Here is an 18439-nt window from a genome sequence, read left to right on the forward strand (position 1 = left end):
AATCCTTCATGAGCTCCCCACTGTCCCTAGGATAAAATTCAGAAGCCATAATATTGCTTACAAACCTTGCATGGGCTAGCCTCTGTGCATTATTCTGTTCTCATCTCTTGGCACATGTTTTTCTATCTGCCCATACAGGAAAGGCAGTGCATCATCTCCCTTCCCCCACCCCTCACCACCACCAACCATCACATGTCTTTGTAGGTAGAGACTTCTATGTCTTACAAGCCCTTGGGTTCCCACTGCTCCCACCTTCACCATTTTCCTGGCTAATTCTCACTCATCCAGGCTGAAGGATGTCAAGGTGGAATCTTCCCAGTAAGCCATTGTTACTACCTTCCAGGGACTGAATGCAGTACTCCCATGACTTGTGTTATACCCAAGGTCTACCCATGCTTACCACAGTCTGCCTCCTTCTATAGTGTACATTTCCTGAGGTGAAAGGTTGTGTGGAGTTCTTTATACTTATCCAGTGTTCATCTAATAGTTCTTGATTATTTTGGGCAACAGTTACCCTCCACATTGGAGATGAGCATTTAATTATGTACTGTTTTGATTTTTTTCCCTCCGTATTGTTCTTATGTGCATTCATCCTGTTTGCCCAGTGAAATTGTATTAAGAATAGGAAGCATCTCTCCTTTTGTCAGAAAAACAGCTTGCAAGGCAATGCTCAGAGCTGGAGATGGTAGTGACAATAAATAAGAGGTTGGCAGGGCCTCAGAGTTTTGGGTCCAACTCAATATATTTAAACATGTGCTCTTTGTAAGTGGAGAGTATTGAATGCATGAAAATAGCACCAAAAGTAGTGCCTTGCTCTTTTAGGAGAAACTCTGGTTTATTTGTTGAATATCTTCTAGGTTACAACACTCTTTCATTACCCTGTGAAAGAGTGGCTATTGTGGGATCTCAGGATTAGTCTTGATTATCCAGATGTAAAATAATTAACACCCAAATATGAAAGCATTTTTACCGTAACTGTTTTTTTTTTGTTTTGTGGTACTGGGGTTTAAACTCTGCTTTCATATTTGTTAGGCAAGCTCTCTACCACTAGAGCCATGCCCCTAGCCCTTTTAATTTTAGCTGTTTTTTAAATAGGGTCTCTCATTGCCCAGGTCAGCCTGAACTGTGTTCTTCCTGTTTATACTTCCCACCCAGCTGGAGTGGCAGGTGTTCACTACCATGCCCAGCTTTTTATTGGCTGTGATGTAGTCTCTAAAACTTTTTGCCTCCCCTCAAACCATGATCCTTTTGATCTCCATTTCCCAAGTCCAAAACTTGCTTTACTTTATGTATTACATAATATGTAACTGATAAATTAGTATAATACACATTTAAAGTTATGTTGCTCTGGATTTATTGCTATAATTTTTACATGTAAATGTCACAAGTGATTTTTTTTTTAGGATCCCAAAGAATATCTTCCATTTCTTAATACGCTTAAGAAAATGGAAACTAATTACCAGCGGTTCACTATAGACAAATATTTGAAGCGGTATGAAAAAGCCATTGGCCACCTCAGCAAGTGTGGTAAGTGTGAGGGTATTAATTTAGTGCTGTATCAACTCTTTTTTTGGAACAAGGCAGGTATAGATTAAAATAAAAGGTTATTTTAGATTGATTTAAGTTTCCACTCCTGAAAACTTTAATAATGTCGTATATTCACCTTATTTTGTCATGTGTCCAGAAAAGCTGAAAGTGAAGCATATCACTTTTCATGAGTGAGAGGTGCTCCCTAGCTAAGAACATAGAGCAGATCCTTTTTGGGTTGAAAGTAAGCACCTCCTAAGTTCACTTCAGTGCCTCTTAAGTCAAAATTAGTTGATAATCTCCCTTCTTATAGTGTTGCCGACATGTGGGAGAAACTCCAGCTTGTCTAGAGTACGAGGCAAAGTCCCATCCCATGCTCTGAAAGTGTTTTAATTGGGACTGGTGGAGTAGAACCAAAATGGTACCCATTGGTCTCCATCAGCAGTCATTGTCCTATTCTGGAGCAGTTGTGATTCTTCTCCGAGGGCCAACATCAGGACAAAGAAGAATCAGTGTTGCTTTTTGAGTACTTAACTCCCCAGGTGACTCTTATGAAGGAGTATGAGAAAACCCTGAGCTGGATAGTGCAGCAAGAATTCCTAATATGAACACTGGTCACAGACATTGTGTCTCCTGCCTCAAAATCTGTAGTGGTGCTCATTAAAAATTCAGGTTCCTGGAGTCCATTCTCCACATACTTGGGTTATGTATGTCTTAAAAAGGTCCCACATGAATTTTGTTTCTAGTCCACTGATATAAGTGAAATCCATTATGCTTCCAAAGTCTTACACCTGTGTTGATGTGATTATTTCTGTAGGGCCAGAGTACTTCTCAGAATGCCTAAATCTAATAAAAGATAAAAACTTGTATAAGGAAGCTCTGAAGTTATACCCGCCAAACTCACAGCACTACAAGGTACGTGATGTGTGTGCAAATTGAGTTCTCCTGATTTTACTTTGTGCGTTAGTTGGTGGGGATCCTGGGTCCATAGCACAGTCCTTGGTTTCAGGGTTTGTCCTAAAAGTACTTTGCCTCATCTTGAACTTCTTACCTGTGAAGATGGCCCTGATCTATTAGGAAAAATATCACGCAGGGCAGAAATTGAGGATTTGCCCTGTTCCTCATTCAGAGCACCATAGCCGTTTCCTCCTGGGTCTGCACTTCCATCCTGCCTTCTCAAGTCTACCCTTGTGCTGCATGATGACTGTAGCTCTTCCACATTTATTTCAGGAGAAAGGGAGAAAGCTTAGGGTTTTTCATTTGTTTGTTTACACAAACATGTATTTAGCTTTTCTTATATAATCCCACACTTTGCCTGTAAGCAAAGTGATCCTCATAACCTGATGGGTTGTTGTATGTGATTTGCAGATGAAGATACAATTTGCCTAAGCATCCAGAGCTACACGTGGCAGATCTGTGACACAGAGTCCAGGCTGTCTCACTAACAAGGCTGTGCCGTTAACCACTACTCTACTACTGTCACCACCATTTTCAGTTCATCTATAAATTGCACACATGCCTATCTATGACCTGGCCCCTGCCAGCTTCTGCCACTCTTCATGGCCCCAGTTACTTGTAGGTAGTTATCCTCTTGTATATACAGATTTTATACCATGTGATGCCTCTGTCAGCCCTTTACCTACCCTTAGCCCCACCTATTCATAAGAACTCTCTGTCCTCCTCCAGAAAACTGTTCTTGGACTAGTTGCCAAACAAACCAGTTTGCTGCTTTGACTCTCCCACCAGGCTGTTCCTTAAGGGTTGGACTTGTGTTCCTCTCTGTGTCTCTGCCTATCACTGAGCTGGGGAATGTAGGATTTGGCCACTGGCTGCTTCTTGGCTATTGTTTTCCATCCTTCTCACATGTTCTCTCTACCCTGGTCCCACCAGCCTTGTTACATCTCAGACCTGCCACACTGATGGGTGGCCCTGGTGATTTGTCTGCTGTCTGCCAGAGACACTCTTCCCCTGACTTTTTATACTGCTTCTTCTCGTGGCTCTCAGAGATGTGCTCCCATTGTTCTCTGTCTCTTTACTGACCTTTGCCATTATGTCACGAACCATCTTGTGTAAGTCCATTCTCTATCTCCAAAAGAGCAGGAACTTGGTAGTGGTTCTTGTTTGATCTTCTCTTTGTTTGGTTTTATTTTTTGCATTGCTGTATTACTCCTACTACTTAAGATAGTACATATGTAGGTACTCAGTAAACATTTGTTGAGTAAATGGTACATCCCCACTAAGGTTTTCAAAGGCAAAATAGTTGAACTGCCTGATCCAACCGTAGCATTTTCCCAAGTAATTCAAGAGACTCTCGAGTATAATAACTAAGGTAGCCAGGATTGAAGCCTGGCTTCCTTCAATGATTTTTCCTCATCTACCCTGAATCTCCTTGGTCCCAGGCTGTCAGCATCGCTTATGGGGAGCACCTGATTCAGGAGCAGTTGTATGAGCCAGCAGGGCTTGTGTTTGCCCGCTGTGGTGCCCATGAGAAGGCTCTCTCTGCCTTTCTGACTTGTGGCAGTTGGCAGCAAGCACTCTGTGTGGCAGCCCAGCTTCACTTGTCTGGAGACCAGCTGACTGGCCTTGGTAGAACTCTAGCAGGTAAGCAGGGCCATTTATTTGTCCGTTTCCTTAGGAGGTTTTTGCTTGTTAGTTTGTGTGCTTGCTTGCTTTGATTGGTAGTTTTACAAATAAATTTAGGGCATTGTGGCTTGAGACAGCCCCATAGTGGTATTAGTTAAACATGGCCTACTAAATAGGGTAAAGGTTGAGGTGAAGAGTCCCAAATGCATTGGCGTACTAAAGAAAGTAGTTTATTTCTCTCTTGGGTAAAGACTGATGGATCCTTCCATTATGTGGCTTGCAATCCCTAAGGCAGCTGGTTGTGGCTTGGTTATCTCTGTCTGTATTTCAGGTGGTTAGGAAAGCACTTACCTGTGTAGCAAATAACCTGGAAGTTACAGCATCATGTATATTCTATCTTATTCATGCCATCTTACATCTATGGCCACATCTAACACTGTAGCTGGGCTATCATGTGTTCTGCAAGAAGGTAAAGATGAATTTGGGGATGGAGCCGTTCTGGTATAGACAGTAGATTGTTGGAAACCATAACAGCAATTGCCCGGACTATGGTGGAAGAAAGGTCAAATATACGATTAGTCTGAATGCAAAGGCTGTTTAGCAATTCGGGGTCTAGGATCCTGAAGCAGGGGTGAGGTTGAGGCTAGTACCAAAATCTGACCTCCTTCTGGAGGAGAAGATAAGGACACCCATGAGAGGAGACAAGTAGGGCTCTGACCTGTGCTAGTGTTTTGGGGTTTTTTTGTCATAGTCCACTTATTGTTGCTACAATACCACAGACTAGGTAAGTTATGAAGAAAAGAGGCTTATTTTGGCTCACTATTCTGCTCCAAGGTTGAAGGCCTGCATCTAGTGATGGCCTTGTTGGCAGAGTCCTGAGGTGGTGCATGGTATCTGTCACATGTGGAGAGATGGAGTTTGCATGTACAAGGTGTGTTCTGGTCTCTCTCCCTCTTTTAGTAAAACATCAGCATTAGCTGGGTATGGTGGCCCATGCCTATAATCTTAGCATTTGGGTAACAGAGGCAGGAGGATCACGAGTTCAGGGCCAACTTGGGCTATAAAGTGAAACCCTGTCTCAAAAAAACCAAAACCAAACACCACAGTATTCAGTCATGGGAGCTCAACCCTGGTGGCCTTATCTAATCTTGATCACCTTCCACAGCTCCACAAAGCACCATAGGTGGGTTAAGTCTCTACTCTCTTAACATTTCATAATGGGAATTTAATGCCAGCATGACTTTTGGAAGGAACAAACAATTCAAACTCTAGCATTTTTTTAAAAAAGTTTTGCAAATATTGTCATAGTCTTTAAAAACAAAAAGCAGGCCTGAAAAAGATTCCAAATTATAGGTCATTAATGTATATATCCCTCCTTCAAACTCTTAGTGTGCTGTATGTCTATGTCATGTCTTTTAAGAGTATTAAAAACAGAGGGCAGAGATGTACAGCATTGTTATACAGTAGTCACTTTGCATGCACACTTGGGCAGTTTACACAAGCCAGCAAAAGAAAGAAAACTATTTAAGTAGTGGAAGTGGTTTTTTAATAATTATCCTGAAGCAAGCGTGAGATGGGAGACATTACTCTGCCTGCCCTTAATAAGACTCAAGTTCTATGTGCCTCTCTTGGGGTGATTTATCTTAGCTGGGCTGAGAGATTCTAGAAGCTAAAGACTTCATGACTCCAAACCTAAGCCACCTACCTCCATCTAGTGCTCAACCAAAGAGTCAGAAATCTCTTCCTGCTGAGGAAGAAATGGATTAGTGAGAAATACCAGGTTGTTTCCCTTCTGCATGCCTTTGGAAGCTTCCTCCATCTACTCTACCCCTGGCAGAGAAAGGAGATTTATTTTGCAGTTCATGGGAAGAGGCAAAGTAAGTACTTCTTCAGGGTACAGACATGAGCTGAAGAGTTCCTGCAGCATGCCAGTGCTACTTAAAAATCTTCTTTCTCTGACCTTAACCACTTCTTGTCTCTTTATCTGGAAGCATTTTTTAAAGCTAATTTTAACAATACATGATTTTTAATACCTGTGCTAAATTTAGATTAAGTCATTTTAAGATAGGACTTCATGGTATGTATACCTCGTCCCCTTAGAGAAACTCAGAAAGTACAGAGTTTGATACATAATAAACACACAGAAAACCTGTTTAACTTTGCTGTCAAATGCTCATTGTTATCTCTGCAGGAAAGCTAGTTGAGCAGAGGAAACACAATGAAGCAGCTATAGTTCTGGAACAGTATGCTCAGGTAAGCTCACCTGCCCTTCCAGCCGGCAGGAAAGGACTTCCCAGTTGTATCTTACTGATAGTAAAGATTAAAGGGCCTGTGGGTAATTGTTAGATTCTGAGATAGTGTTTGCCCAAAAGGTCTTCTGTATCGCTTTCTTTGCATTGCGTATCTCTGTCCGAAACATCTCTAAATACAGACTGAGCATCTCTCATATAAAATCTGAAACTTTTTAGCGCTGATATGATGCCATAGGTAGAAGATTCCACTAACTTCATGTAATAGGTTATAGTGAAAATGCAAGTGCATCAACAATATTGTATAAAATTACCTTCAGCCTGTGTTTGTAAGGTAGGTATACTGCATGAGTGAATTTCCTCTTTAGATTTGGCTTCCACCCCTAAAATAATCTTTTATACATATGCAAATATTCCAAAATCTGGAAAAATCCAGAGTCCTTCTGGTTCTAATCACTTCAGATAAGGGATGCTCATCCTGTAATTGTAGCTCTACTATTATGTATACAACTTAGTGCTTTCTTGGTTGAAAGTACTAAGTTAAATTTCCAAGTACTCTTATGTTTTGTGTTAACTTTGCTGAAGTAGAAACAGAGAGAAAGCACCATTATAAAACAAAGTAAGTAAGCTTTCTGGCTTTTATTCTCATCTTCTTTATTAGAAATGTTTCTTTTTACCTCAGGCAGCTTAAAGGGTTTCAGTTTTACAGCACATTATAAGGATAAGTACTTATCTGAGCTTTTGATAAAAATACAGAACTTATTATGAAAATAATAAAACTAATGACAGGCTTCACTATCTCATGTCTGTAATCTTAGCTATTTGGGAGGCTGAGATCAGGAGGATCATGGTTCGAGGCTAGCCCAAGCAAATAGTTTACAAGATCCCGTCTCCAAAATAACCAGAGCAAAATGGGCTAGAAGTGTGGCTTAAGGCGTAGAGCGCCTGCTTTGCAAGCGCAAAGCCCTCAGTTCAAACCCCAGTCCCACCAAAAAGAAAAAAAAAGAGGAAAATAATAAAACTACACTGACACTGGCCATAGACTAATAGGAACAGATACACAGTTGATGCCAGGAGTTATTGCTTTGTAGAGTTTTGGCCTTTGATGGAAAGCTTTTCCTTATACGGTAGGAGAAGAGGAAAAACCTTGAAGATACTTTTCCCCAACTCTCACTTCCTAGTACTTTTCCACTCCTAGCCCTCCCTTTTGTCCCCTCACCCCCTCCCAGAAGTCCATAAAACTGTTGAATCCTTTTGTTCTAGGCTCCCTTAACAGTAATGCAACCGTCATGTGTGTGCTGATCCACTTGAAAAAATGCTTGACATTATTGGTCATTTTTTCAGTTTTCTAGAGGTTTGAAGTTTTCCAAAATAAAACTTTGGGGCTAGCAGGCTGACTTAAGTGGTAGAGTGCCTGCCTAGCAAGTGTGTGGCCCTGAGTTCAAACCCCAGTGCCACCAAAAATAAATAAAACTTTGAAGAAAAAAATAAACATAAAGTGGCTATTGTGCTGGGCACTGGTGGCTCAAACGTGTAATCCCAGCTGCTCAGGAGGATTGCAGCTCAAGCCCAGCCAGGCAAATAGTTCCCAAGACCCTATCTTGAAAATACCCAACACAAAAAAGTGCCTGGGCATTTCCAGCAGAAATGATCTTTCTGATGTTCAGAGATCATGCTTACGTGTGCTTTGTCATCCTGCAAGAACATACCACCATCCTTTGCCTTTCGTATGAGTGTTTATGGAGATTAGTATCCAGAATATACTGGGCCAGGCACAATGATGAGAATTGGGACTGTAAGAGATAAGGCCAGTCAGGAAAATGGAGGCAGCTTAGTAGGAGTGCTGCAGTTGGTTATGGTGACATCTGACACACTGGCTCCATTCACTTGTTGTCTTACTTGCTATTCTTTTATCAGGATTATGAAGAAGCTATACTTTTGCTGTTAGAAGGAGCTTCCTGGGAAGAAGCTCTGAGGCTGGTAAGAGAATTTTTAAAAAGTCCATATTGTGTGCTAAGCAGAAAAAGAGCAAGGGACACAACATCAGCTAGAGTTCCTTATGGTCTGAGTGAGCAAAATTAAGTAGAAATGAATGGCTCAGGTTCACAGGCTAAGCATAGGCAGTATTTTTCAAACCATTTTTAAAATTTATCCTTGAGAATGTTTGGAGTTAGTCCTCCGTAAGTGACATTAGTGTTTTTGCTGAAATGAGTAGAATTTCCTTGGCTACTTTATAGGATGCCTGCTTCTCAGGAAAATATCTGGTCACCTCTGAAAGTGATCCATTTCTCTCCAAGTATCTTAACTTCCCAGTGACAAGAAGTTTTCCTGTCTAAAACTATTTTTCTCTTTTAGGTCTACAAATATAACAGACTGGATATTATCGAAACCAATGTAAAGCCTTCCATTTTAGAAGGTGAGGGTTACATTTTGGGTAGTATTCCTCTTTCAGAAGTATGGAGGAGGGGGTGAAGAAATGGGAGGGCACTCTATTGATGTTAGTGCATTTTTAGTGTATTGTACAGGCTCATTCATAACTCTAAAGAATATGCTAAGCTATTAAATGTTTACCTATAAAAGACCTGAATTTAGAAATGTGACAAAATACAATTAATAATCTTTGTAATGGATGGACCCTGGACCTCTCACTCTACTCCCCAAACTATTACCTGGCCTCTGTGCCAGGAGGCTGCTGGCACTGAGGTGGGTTGCATAGTGAGGGGAAAAAAATCTTTGTATTTGGGAATAATTGGTAGCTTGAATATGAGCCACATTAGGCAATAATAGTATTATATCAATGGTACATTTCCTGCACTTAATGACTGTATGTAGCTATGTAAAATATTATTATTATTCTTACATTTTTAATCTTTAGAGATCAGCACTAAGATATTTGGGGATGAATGAATCGTATCTGCAACTTAATTTCAAAAGATTCCATGAAAGTAATGAGCATGTGCACACAAGTGTATGTATGTACCTCCACACTCATATGCACAAAGAAATAGGCAGCAAAAAAATATATCAAAATGATAACAATGGGTAAATCTAGATAAAGGTTATATGTGTTCCTTGAGCTATTACAGTTTTTGTGTAGGCCTGAAATTTTTCAACATTAAAAAAAAATTTTGCAAATAAAGTTTATGGCTTCTAGAGAACTGACAAATATTACCAGTTCTAGACTATTCTTGTGATCACTAGGACCCCTTACAAACAAAATAGAAAAGAAAATCAGTTTGACCTACAAAAATCTTAGGGAGTAAGGGTTGATTTTAAGTTCTGCCTTTTTAAGCAAATGTATGCACTAAGTAATATGTGATCTTTTGACATTCATATTTGCATTCATACCCTGCCTGATGCCCTTGCCCTTTCCTCACTACATCAGTTTCTGGTGTACTTTTGGTACTGTTTGCTTTAGTTATCCTTATGTGGGTATGGAAAGCATCCTTTCTGGTCCTGTAATAATATATAGCCAGTTCTGGGAGTTCACCACTAATGAGAACCTAGAAAGATTCTGATAATTCATCTGCAGAAGGCTAATACCTATTAATAAAATGTGCCCTTGGACAGTACTATATTGGCTATTTTCCGTATATCCAACGAGTCATTTTCTCTCAGTTTTTAATTGGACAGTACTTCTAAATAATCATTAGAGACATTTATTCCATTCCTAGGGGCATTTTGATGAATGTCTAGTAGGAAACATTTAAGTAACTTTCTTCCCTACTTTTGTTAACAGCTTCCTGTGCACTCCTTTCATTTTCCTATCTTTTCTTGTATTCGATATCAAGTCTTCATTTAGATGATTTTACAAGTTTAGTGGTAGAAAGTGTTCTGGGATAATGTCAGTGAACTCTGGGATCTCCATCTCCAGTTCATTAATGGTCACTAATGCTCAGTAAATTAAAAAAAAAAAAAATCTTGCTTGTAAGACCTAGATACCTCTTCTTTTGTATTGAACTTTAATCCTTCCTCATCACCTCCACGCATTTAGTTTTTTATCTTTGCTTAAATATTATGTTCAAATTATTTTCCACTCTATATCCCCAGCCCAGAAAAATTACATGGTGTTTCTGGACTCTCAGACAACAACATTCATTCGCCATAAAAAACGCTTACTGGTGGTTCGAGAGCTCAAGGAGCAAGGGCAGCAGGTGAATCTGGGTGAGTGCCTGCATGAAGTCGCTGTGACTTGTGATGTGGGGAACAGTTACCACTGCACATTGTCTAAGCTGTTTGGTGTCTGTTGTCCATTTTCTGTTGCTATAACAGAATACCTGAGACTGTAATTGATTTTAAAAAAAGGTTTATTTTGGTGCATGGTTCTGGAGGTATAAGATTGTGATGCTGACTCTGCTTGGCTTTGGTGAGGGCTTGATGGCAGAAAGGCAGGTATACACATGCAGAGATGTGTATTAAGAGAGTGAGAGGTGGTGCCAGGCTTGCTTGTAAGAGCCCATTCTGAAAGCCACCAATCCAGACCTGTAAGAGCAGAACTCACTCCTGTGAGGAAAACACTTGTCCTCTTGACCTAATCACCATTTAAAGATCCCAGCACCTCTCAGAGTCGCATTGAGTGTTAAGCACCAGCATGACTTGAGTGAGGACAAACTGTATTCAAACCATTGTAGTGTTCCTCTTGAAATTTTATTTCTGTCCTATGACAAGAAATACATAACTCTTTAGGGGCTATGTATGTCTTGTTTGTATATTGGAGAAGGGCCTGGGGTCAAGATCAAGTATGATTCAGAAGAGCTCTGTCCAAGTATCCCCAGCCCCCATACAGCCAGCCAAGCAGTGAGTACTTCTGGGTTCCACAAAATGAGTTTTCTTCATTTTCCCCCCTCCAAAAGAGGGGGAGAGGGAGAGAGAGAGAGAGGAAGTTTGATAAACTATGTGTTTACCATAAACACTATATTTACTCTTACCTTACTTGTTTTGAGTTCAACTTTGTGGTAAGTTTTATTGATCCTTCTGTATGTGCTGATTGACTAGTCCATTTACCTCACTGATGGTAAACCACATTAATAGGTCTTCGTCTACATCCTGCTTTTCTAGATGATGAGGTACACCTTGGTCAAGAGTCAGACCTCTTCTCTGAAACGAGCAGTGTTGTGAGTGGCAGTGAGATGAGTGGCAAATATTCTCATAGTAACTCCAGGATATCAGCGTACGTATCCTATCTAGTCAGCACATTGACCAGCCCCTGGGTAAATGGAGAAGTAGAAGGACAGTGCAGTGGAGAGGGGAGGATATTCTTCAAAGCCAGAGGAAGTTGTGCAGGGATTTCCCAGCATTATCTCTGAGATGAAACTTGCCTTTAACTTTACTTAGTGCGTTGTTATAGAATTCAGGTTATTTGCTCTTCTAGTCATGTTCCAGGATATTAACTCTGTATTTCAACCAAAAATCCAAGGAAAAACATCACTCCTTGGGGTTTTCCTTGTTTATTTCCTGCTTGTAAGACTTTCTCCCATTTTATATTATGTATGGCTTTAATACCTCAATACTGTTTCCCTCCAAGTACTAATGTGCTCTGTAGACTATTTAGTTTCCCAGAAAGTGGTGGCCAACAGGTATATTCATTTTTAATCTGTTTGGCACAGGCCCAGCCTCCTTTTAAACATCTCTAATTTCTGACAGGCGATCATCTAAAAATCGTCGCAAAGCAGAGCGGAAGAAGCACAGCCTCAAAGAAGGGAGTCCACTGGAGGATCTGGCCCTTTTAGAGGCTTTGAATGAAGTGGTACAAAGCATTGAAAAGTTGAAAGGTATGTTCTCAATAGAGGTGATGATGAATTTTTTATTTTTTTAAGACAGAGTCATTATATAGCCCAGGCTCTTCTGGAACTTTTTTTGCCAATACTGGAGTTTGAATTCAGGGCCTCATGTTTGCTAAGCAGGCACTCTGCCACTTAAACCATGTCCCCCCAGCCCTGGCCTGGAGCTCTTGACTCTCCTGCTTTCACTTCCTGAGAGCTGAGGTTACAGTTGTACACCACCACACCTGGCTCATCTAATGATGATTCTTGACCACAAAAAAATGGGACCATAGGCAAGTACAGTTTAGTAGATAAATACAATTTCCTCAATTTGAGGGAAGAAGGAAATTTTCAGCAGAGAGGTCACTTCAGTGCATACTCCTAAAACAGCCCTTCTTAGCTGGTAACCTAGAAGCCTTCCTACTTGGTGTCCACCTGACAGGACTGTGAGAGATTAGCACTGAAGCCAGGATGAAGGTTTGTGTGACACTGCTTCCTGCTTGTTTCCACTTTGTTTTTTCTTTTGTAGTAGATGTAGCATTTGGGAAGAAGAAAATGTGGAAGAAAGCAACTAGTGTGTGACATTTGAAATTTTTTGCTTGGGGAAGAAACTATGGTATGATTCTAGCAATGGAAATACGGACACAACCTAACCACTCTCTCAAATTTCTTCCCTAGATGAAGTGCACAGTATTTTAAAGGTACTTTTCCTCTTTGAGTTTGATGAGCAAGGAAGGGAATTACAGAAGGCCTTTGAGGATTCTCTGCAGCTGGTGGAAAGATCACTCCCAGAAATCTGGACTCTTACATACCAGCAGACTTCAGCCACACCTGTAAGTTTTCTCCAAGAGAGTGTGGATTTTCATCATTTTCAGTGGTTATTACAGTCATAAAATCCTGTAAAAGTAAAAAAGTTCCTGCTTTTAAAACACCATGTGCCATAGTTAGTTTTTAGGTGTTTAAGCTGTCAGTAATATTTCATATTTTCCTGCTCAGTGATTAGTACACCTTGGCAAGGTTAAGTGGGTTGTTATTTCTCTGTTCCACTTAAAACAGCTGTCATAGAGGATATGGGAATGTCTGATGAGGATGAAAGATGGAGTGGGGAGGAGGAAAGCTAGGGTCAGAGTTAACCTTTACCTCCCTGTTAGGAAGTTGGAGAGCGGGGCTGAATTGTATCCCATCAAGAATTCTCATGTATTGTCATCTGTTAATTTATTGTTTATACCTCTGCTCACTGTCTCGCCTATCATGTCTATATGGACAGTTTGATTTGGATTCAAAAAGGCTGGTATATTAGGGTTCAGGAAGGAAAATAAAAACCATACCTATTATTTGCTCACAGAGAGCTTAATACAGGATTGGTTAAATAAGCACTGGGGGACTAAAAAGGCAAAAGGGGAGCACAGGAGGGAGGCATAATGAGAGAGTAATTAGGAGCAGCTTCTACTCCTGTAGTTCAGGGAATGAAGGGAAAAGGCAGGGAATTATTATAATTCAGAGCCAATACTTCTAGACCACTGAGAAAAGGGTGCCAGCCAACTGATCCAGGTAATTCTGGGGACCATAAGGAGGCTGGTTCTAAGCATACAGAAATAAATGAAAGCTTGAATGAACAATTGCTGCTGGGTTAAAAGCAAGCAAAATCCTTCTTCCTCCAACCTTGCACTTTTCCTGGCATTCCCTGTTGGTGGAGCATAACAGGGAGCCAGCTGACAAAGAGGAATGTTCAGGCTCCAAGCAGTGTAGAAAAGGGTGGGTTTGATGCTTAGTGACAGGTTGTAGTAATCACCTCACTGGTTAGAAACATTGGCCTCCTGCTGGGTCTCATTCCCTCAGTTAGAAGTGGGCATAGGTTCCTTGAATACTCCAGTGGAATGTTTTGAAGGTTGGGTAAGAGGGTAGATGTAGAAGCACTTTACAAAGCACAGATATAAAAGCAAGTAAGAATTGGGACCCCACAAATGCTTGAATTTATTATAATAGATACTTACTAGAAAGGATGTGATGGTCTTCAAAGGTGTAGCGGTTTGAGGCTAACAATTCAAAATGTGTCCCCTCCCTGCTTCTGTTCATATTACATCAGCTTCTAAGACACCAACTTTATGAACCTCTCAGGGAAAATGACTAGGAAATGTGTGCGTTTGTTGTGGTCGGCAAAGTGTAGTAATGGGATATGTTCAGGATCCCATGTGTCACTTGACTAACGTGCTGTTGGGGCATGGCATTACCCCTGACAGACAACGTCCTGCCCAGGGACTGCACACACAGATGGGGGTGGGAGTGCCCAGAGGCTTGCATTCTGCTCATAAGACGCGCATATTTGTATTTGTGTTAATATAATGTGACTGTTTCCACAAGTCTTCAAGCACGTAAAATGGATACTCAGTATATTCTATAGTCTTGTACCCCCCAGGGATATGGCTTGCTCATTTGGAAATGTGAAGCATATATTGATGTAGAGTGCAGCCCTCCTTCCATTATTACCTTGTTCTTCTGGGAGAAAGGAGAGTTAAAAGTCTGAGTTGAGAAGCTAGTAAATTAAAATCGCATAGGAAAAGATAATTACTGTGATGATACCATACTAATAAAAATGGCAGGCTGTTTAGAGGTTTGGCCTGTTTTTTTTTCAATCCTCAGTAGTGTAAGCTAATCTTTGCTGATGTAGTTTATTTTCTATTTAGGTTCTAGGTCCAAATTCCACTGCAAATAGTATCATGGCCTCATACCAACAGCAGAAGACTTCAGTTCCTGTTCTTGGTTAGTATCTCTTCTCTGCCATTTACCACTGTAGTGAGCAGGACTGTCTGTAGCTGTGGTGAAGGTCAGCAGTTTAGGGAGAAACTGGGCATTGATGATGATCCCCCTAAATTCTGAGACTACATCTTTAGTAGATTGATTGAATGCTTCAGTAGTTGGGGGGGAGGGGGCGAGGGTCCAATGTGACATCAGATAGATCATTTTTATGTATGTATGGCATATATTTGTCCATACATACCACAGTTGCAGTTTGATTCTAAACTGTCTACATTTACATACACGTTTGGAAGATTCTTCTGAATCATTATTTTTGGCTCTTGGCAGTTTTGCATCACATCATGAGGATATTTTCGTAATTCTTCCCCTTTTATCACCTTTACGATTGATAATCTATCACATCCAATAATGTTAGCATTGTGTGTCATTTCCTATTTACTTATATGTAAAACATTTTGTTTGTTGGGGAGCGATGGCTCTCAATTAGAGTACATATTCGTAAGTTAGAAGCCATAAAGACTAGCCTAAAGTTGGCTGAAAACTTTTGACAGATGAATTTGGCACCTAATTATTTACTGTTCAGGTGTATCACTCGAGCATACCAACCTCTCTTGGTTTTGAAAAGAAGTGATATGTTCAAAAATAATTGGCCTTTTTTTAACTGCTGTTTGCAGTAACTATTTCTTTCATGTCACTAGCAACATTCTAATTTTTTTTCATTTAAATGCTACTCTGTAATAGCATTTTGATGACATTTGAAGTAGCCTTTGGGGGTTAAAATTAAGTTTATCTGTATAAACTTAATTAAGTTACTACTGCATAGTAACTACTATAGTCCCAGCTCCCTTTCTTCCTGGAGTTTGGCAAACTGTTCTTCATGTCAGTTTCAACAAATACATATTTCTGAAAGGCTAAAAATTCACCTTAGATCTGAGGCCATTTGGTAATTATTTAGTTTGTACTACGTCCAATCCTGTTCCATGTGCTTGTTGCTGCTGGCCTTATCATGGCATCAGTGAAGGATCGCTCAGTCACACCTTTCCCCTGGGTGTTCTTGATCTTTCCCCTGGGTGTTCTAGATGTCCAAAGAGCACTTCCAGCTGAGCTGTGAAGAGTGAAATATTTGAGGGCTCCTCATCTGAGTGTGTATTATCATTGTCTGGCGGTTGCAAGGTTGTGTAGGGAAAAGGTCCTCATTGATCCAAAAGTGGCATTGATAGGCTACTTACAAAATCAGTCTCACTCAGATTCTTCTCAACCTGCCCTTTCCCAGCTCACAGTGTTAGGTACATTCACACAGTGCTCCATGGATTAGCTACTTGATGGGTCATTTTCTGTGACTGTTTCTGTGCAGTGCAGTATCATGCAGATTGATTGCAAATCTTCTAAAAATGTAGGATTTCATAAAATGTATTAAAGTGATATTAGAAAAGTGCTTGAATCATAGCCATTAATGGATAGCAAAATGAGTGCTTTAGTGAAAAAGATTTGACGACAAAAGAATTGAGAGGTTCTTGGAAAAATTGAAAAGCCCTCAAAGAATTTTTATAGAAATGACTTTGTGTCATGAAATTCAAACATAGAAATGTGAAAGATGTCATATCTTGCTCTCGTATAGTTTGTCAGAATAACTTCCTGCCAAAAAAGTCAATACTTGGTATTTATTGTTAGTGAAGTCTATAGTTACAGTTCTATCTGGTTTTCAAAATAAGTTAGAATACTTTCATAGTTTGTTTCTTTTCTTAAGACAGCCACATTTAAACTTGACTCACTATGGAATTTGGATCTGTTATCAATGAATTTATGTAGTTGGTATTTTCAGTATTAGTGTTCTTACATAACCAAAACCCCTCATGGACTTTTGTCTGTGGGATGGAGTGAAGAGTAGTAAGTTATGTGTGAGTGTAAAATAGATAATATGATCACTAGAGAAAGTCTTACTTGTAAAATGTTAAAATTAAAATAGAAATTTCTAGGTATAAAATACATGTGCATATGTTTACATGAAATAAAAATCATGACTTTTTAAAAAAGTTATCTTGATTTTTCTCACATTGTTAAATACTCTTTGAAAATCTTTAGTCCATTTTCTCCGGTTATTTTGGAGATGGGGGTCTTGTGAACTGTTTGCCCAGGCGGGCCTCAAACATTGTCCTCCCAATCTCAGCCTCCTGGGTAGCTAGTAATACAGGTGTGAGCCACTGCCACCTGGTTGAAAATATTTTTTAATATCTATGTGCTGTATCCCACAGGTGTACTGTGGGAAGTTTATCATTAATAATTCTGAAAAAAGAACATCCTTGCATATACATATTTTTTCATATCTCTGCTTCCTGTATGTGATTCCTAATTAGATAAGAGACTCCACAAATGTAACTGCAAGAGTGTTCAGGAGTTTTAGGTCGCAGTGATTGAACTTTCCTCCAAACCCCCTAATTTACATGTTTTTTTAAGCAGGGGTATCTTAGTTGATCAACCTGTTCATAGAGGTTTGAGTTCTTTTTTTTGGTGGTACTGGGGCTTGTACTTGCATTTGCACAGCAGGTGCTCTATTACTTGAACCATGCCTCCCAAACCCTCATAGAGTTTTATCATGAAGTATCCTTAGTCATATCACTTCGTATGTACATACCACTTTTTTTAACTCCTACAATTGAGGTACATTTTACACGTAGTAAAATGCAGAGATCTTGGGTGTACTATGCACTGCCATGTACCCAGAACCACCCCTCCCCATTGAGATACAGAACTTTCTACTTTGAATCACTTATCTGAAGTTGAATGCGGACCCTCTTTTCAAGGCAGGGACTCCAGACTGTGTGTGCTCTGAGCAGCAGGTTCACAGGTAACTAGTTGCCTACTTTGTTAGCATAGAATTACTGCCGAGCTCCCTTCAGCAAGAGTTTGTCTATCACAATTTCCCTTCCTTTCTTACAGATACTGAAGTTTTTATACCACCAAAGATCAACAGAAGAAACCAGTGGAAACTGAGCCTGCTAGAGTGACTGGCCCCAGCTAGGAAGACTCCAGCAGAGAAGACCAGTTTCCACTCACTCCCAGCTGTTCTCCCAGCCCTGGCTCCTTGAGGCCTGGCAGTCGAAAACCAGGGACATTGCTGAGGGCTGCTGTATGCACCAGACCTCAGTATACACCAGGCAGTTCTGTTTTTATTGTACTTTGGATATACAACTTGATCATTAGCAAACTTGAAGTTTTAGCCAGTATATCATAATATTTTAAAGATTGCTGTTCTTGTATGTAGCACTGTGTGAGAGCATGATTATTTATGACAGTCATGAGATTGGGTCTCATTCCCAGCTACAGATCACACTGGGACCTTTGACAGATCACGTAATTGATTTGTATCCCAGTTCTTATCTGCTAGTAGGGAACGTTTCATGGCTTCTGCCTCGAAAATATGAAGACAAATAAAATAATGTCTTTTTGGTTTTTTTGTTTTCTGAAATAGGATCTCACTACCTTGTAGTCCAGGCTGGCTTCATTCCCCTGTCTCATCTCCCTAGTGCTGGGATTAAAGGTATGTCCATGACACTTGGTATA

The 18439-nt window shown here is 40.2% G+C and overlaps 1 protein-coding gene across 2 annotated transcripts in view; it reads left to right on the forward strand.

Moving 5' to 3' along the window:
* Elp1 (elongator acetyltransferase complex subunit 1) overlaps positions 1-18330 on the forward strand; it is a 51928-nt gene extending 33598 nt beyond the window's left edge. For both annotated transcript variants that reach the window (XM_020175894.2, XM_074051313.1), the window contains 12 exons: positions 1404-1527; positions 2345-2442; positions 3927-4128; positions 6302-6363; positions 8277-8339; positions 8715-8775; positions 10410-10523; positions 11418-11529; positions 12003-12130; positions 12800-12954; positions 14806-14881; positions 17816-18330. In XM_020175894.2, coding sequence (XP_020031483.2) covers positions 1404-1527; positions 2345-2442; positions 3927-4128; positions 6302-6363; positions 8277-8339; positions 8715-8775; positions 10410-10523; positions 11418-11529; positions 12003-12130; positions 12800-12954; positions 14806-14881; positions 17816-17883 — 1263 coding nt within the window. In that variant the 3' untranslated portion in view covers positions 17884-18330. The remainder of the gene's footprint in view (positions 1-1403; positions 1528-2344; positions 2443-3926; positions 4129-6301; positions 6364-8276; positions 8340-8714; positions 8776-10409; positions 10524-11417; positions 11530-12002; positions 12131-12799; positions 12955-14805; positions 14882-17815) is intronic.
* The last annotated feature ends 109 nt before the right edge of the window (positions 18331-18439 follow it).

This window comes from Castor canadensis, chromosome 13 (assembly GCF_047511655.1).
Source record: "Castor canadensis chromosome 13, mCasCan1.hap1v2, whole genome shotgun sequence".
Lineage (NCBI taxonomy): Eukaryota > Metazoa > Chordata > Mammalia > Rodentia > Castoridae > Castor > Castor canadensis.